Source organism: Limulus polyphemus, unplaced genomic scaffold, assembly GCF_000517525.1.
Source record: "Limulus polyphemus unplaced genomic scaffold, Limulus_polyphemus-2.1.2 Scaffold15577, whole genome shotgun sequence".
NCBI classification, from domain to species: domain Eukaryota; kingdom Metazoa; phylum Arthropoda; class Merostomata; order Xiphosura; family Limulidae; genus Limulus; species Limulus polyphemus.
The window spans coordinates 1-4,053 of NW_013681187.1; the positions used below are offsets into that span (position 1 = coordinate 1).

General features: G+C 40.6%; 1 protein-coding gene across 1 annotated transcript; it reads right to left on the bottom strand.

Moving 5' to 3' along the window:
- Positions 1-2,640: 2,640 nt before the first annotated feature.
- LOC106477456 (protein gustavus-like) lies at positions 2,641-3,744 on the bottom strand. Its single transcript, XM_022381032.1, has one exon. The coding sequence runs from the start codon at positions 3,385-3,387 to the stop codon at positions 2,641-2,643; it is 747 nt and encodes a 248-aa protein (XP_022236740.1). The 5' UTR covers positions 3,388-3,744.
- Between the last annotated feature and the right edge of the window lie 309 nt (positions 3,745-4,053).

Below are 4,053 nucleotides of genomic sequence, written 5' to 3' on the forward strand. Positions count from 1 at the left end.
CTGGAGTATAAAGGTCGTTTTTTTCTAAACTTCTTAACAAAATGTGTAAATCTCTCCAGTATTGCACTACAAATTTTGAAAGACAACGAAATGAGTCTTAACGTGGAAGGAAAAGTCTAAGCCACGTGTGGTAAAAACTATTACTAAAACTTAAAATATATTCTGTAAGTTATATAAATAATATCCTGTTGTCTCGCACATTCTTGGAAATCTATACTTAAAAAAAGGACGAATGGGTTTGTTTTGAATTTCGCGCAAAGCTACACGAGGGCTATCTGCGCTATCCGTCCTTAATTTAGCAGTGAAAGCAGCTAAGACTTCACCACCCACTGCCAACTCTTGGGCTACTCTTTTAACAACGAATAGTGGTATTGATCATCACGTCATAACGGTCCCACGGCTGAAAGGGCGAACATGTTTGGTGGGACGGGGATTCGAACCCGCGACCTCTCAGACTGCGAGTCGAGTGACGAATAGGTCAGACAGACACCGATAAAACGAGTGATCGAGAATGATCAAATGTTTCGGATACTTGCACAAAGCTACACAAAAGGAGAAAAAAGGCAGATGGTCAACAGCACCCACCGCCAACTCTTGACCTACTCTAATCGAATAGTGGGACTTCACCGTCACTCTTATAACGCAACCAGGCAAAATGCGAAGCACTATTTTTTTTTTCTTTCGGTAACGCAACGCCAATCATCGACAGTCCGGCACGCCAACCACCTGACTGTGCTCGGGACCAGATCAGAACAGAATTGATGGCAGCAATGGATTTCTCAATTGATCTCCGTGGAAGACAGTAAATTAAATGTTGCATCTGAACTTATGCACGTACGGTTTGGCAAGTCTGTGTAGAGCTAGTCATTTTTTGATCCATCTGATCTTCGACAGTAATGTTTCTAACACGTGAGGTTTTGGAAATAATTAAGTGCAATTAGTGATACACGTGCTAAATATGTTTAAAGAAAGAACACGCGCACAACGATCCCTAACGGAAGGTAATTTTAGTTCTTTTTTTTCTCTCTCTCTCTCTTTTCAGCGTCACCTTTGATGAATCACTGGGCCCTCACATGAAAGTTTTATTTAGCTAGAGCCAGTTTCAATGCAGAAATGTCAGTAATACTTGAAATATCTCCCACAAGGCTTAGGTTAGGCTGAAAGTTGAACGGTGTTATGTATATGTTAGTGTTAGCCCAACAGTATCTATTGTACGAAGCTAAGCTAAAATCATGTATTCTATCATGGCCCAAGAGAACACCTACACGGGGATTGAAATATTACATTCCCGAGGAATTTAACTTTCATCTTTTTCGTTGCCTTTCCTGATCGGGAATACATGGTCCATCTGTATTCCTTTATTTGTGACCAATGAAAGTGAACATATTGAATGGATTAAATAATAAAAAAAATTCATGAGGAAATGCAACTTTACACGAGGGAATGTAATCTTCCTGATAACTTTCCCTTTAGTGAATGTAATCTTCCTGATAACTATCCCTTTAGTGAATGTAATCTTCCTGATAACTTTCCCTTTAGTGAATGTAATTTTCCTGATAACTTTCCCTTTAGTGAACGTAATCTTCCTGATAACTATCCTTTTAGTGAATGTAATCTTCCTGATAACTGTCCCTTTAGTGAACGTAATCTTCCTGATAACTATCCCTTTAGTGAATGTAATCTTCCTGATAACTTTCCCTTTAGTGAATGTAATCTTCCTGATAACTTTCCCTTTAGTGAATGTAATCTTCCTGATAACTATCCCTTTAGTGAATTTAATATTCCTGATAACTTTCCCTTTAGTGAACGTAATCTTCCTGATAACTATTCCTTTAGTGAATGTAATCTTCCTGATAACTTTCCCTTTAGTGAATGTAATCTTCCTGATAACTTTCCCTTTAGTTAATGTAATCTTCCTGATAACTTTCCCTTTAGTGAATGTAATCTTCCTGATAACTGTCCCTTTAGTTAATGTAATTATATTTCATTATTTATAGCCCTGTTACACGTCACGTCTCATAAACCAACCTATTTATTTGTTGGATTTTGCGTAAAGCTATTCCAGGGCTATCGGCGCTAGCCATCCTGAACTTTGAAGTTATGGACTAAAGGAAAGGCAGCTAGTCAACACCACCCACCGCCATCTCCTTACCAACCAACAGTGGGGTTGACTGTTATATTATATTGCTCCCCATGGCTGAAAGGGCGATGGATTTCGATCCAGCTACCCTCAGATTGCAGGCCGAGCTATACAGCAGCTCACCAATACCTATGGTGAGTTTAACTGAGGTATAATCACCGTACACAAGAGCAGATTTCCTTAGAAAAGAAGGTACGAGAATGACGATATTAACAGCATATATTATTGGAATACATTCTGAACATTCGTACAGTAAAATATCTTTATGCTAAGTGTTTCGCGAGCTTAAGAAAAGTAAACTTTAATTTCTAGTAACCAAAAGATTTATAACTTCCATTCACGCGTAGAATTTGGAAAAATAATCCATCAGCGCTATAAAAAAAAAGACAACAACAACAACACCGAGTCGTCATTATCTCGATTTGCTAAATACGCTATCAATCAACCCAAGTACTTAGCGACCCTCTATGTACTAATAAATACGTTTTCGACGTCAAGTGTCAACTATTCAATAAATAAATGAAAATATGCTTACGATCTAAGCCGCCAATGTATTTCATGGTGATCTCACAATGTCCCCAAACTGCACTGACAACGGGATAAAGTTTCTTTCCTTTCAGTCCACGAAAGGCCACACCTAAGTACTGACCATCCACTACAAACGACAACGTGCCCTCGTCCATGTCTAAAACTACTAGGAAAGAGTCTGGAACCACGAATGTCTCGTCACGTTTCAACAGACACGGGTAGGTAATTCCCGAATTGTTCTTCATATCATGATACAGCTTGTTCCGCCCCAAATCCCAGCCCCACGACTCTGGGTTACTCCCCACAAGTGATTGGTAACCCACACAGTGAAGGGACGCCTCACGCGTAGCCACCCCCACAACAGCATGAGTTCCCCTCTGTCGAGTACTCCAGTGAATTTCCCATACGTGGATGCCCCGAGTGTAGCCCACTTTGCCACGAATGCAGTCAGTGCTTTGGGCCACTGGGTGTCGGTGGAAAGTTAACTTATCTTCATCTTTCACAAATATATTGATGGATCGATCTTCTGAATTCCAAGCGTGCTTTATTTGCTGCTCATGGCTAACCGGAGGCATGTCCAAAAGCATATCCAATCTGGCAGGTCTTTGTATGTCTTGGTTTACAGCCAATTCCCGAGTGTGAGGTCTGTAGTGAGACGCACCAGAAGAATCTCTGGTAATTGTTTTGACACCAACCGATGCCTTCTGCCCCATATTCATCGGCCAAGCGGCGATGACTTGGGCAGAAGGGACACTTTCCAGAAGATGCGAAGACGTTGGCACTATGGCCACTGGTTGATAGTGCACTTGTCGACCAAAAACTAAAGGACTGTATACGAAATACCTTAATTTACGTTTAAAATGACTAGATCTTATAGGTCGGCCAAAGGAAGGCTTCAGTCGATATGACCTTACAGGCGCCAACTCGGGCAGGTACAGTTCATAGCCACTGTACGCAGCAGCCACAGACAAGTGGTGATTTGGTAAAGTATCCCAGTGTCCTTGAACCTTGGATCTTCCAGCTTCTTGTCTAGACCTGTGGAAAATACGCAATACGTTAACAAGTCTCCTATATTTCTAACACATTCAATAATTAAAACCGCTTACCTTGGACTGTAGAGACAAGTTTAACTTCTAAGACTCTTAAAATAAACTGATCTTGAAAACAAGGTTATTTAATCAATGAGTTTTAATGGCATTCCGTCAGTAATAACGTACTGACAACAATTAAAATCTATAATCATTTGCCGGAACTACCCACGACAGAAGGTTTTGTTATTTTTCTTTTATTGGCCTCTTCCCCACCGCACACATGGTTCTTCTGGTTTTTTTGTTTTTGAATTTCGCGCAAAGCTACACGAGGGCTATCTGCGCTAGCCGTCCCTA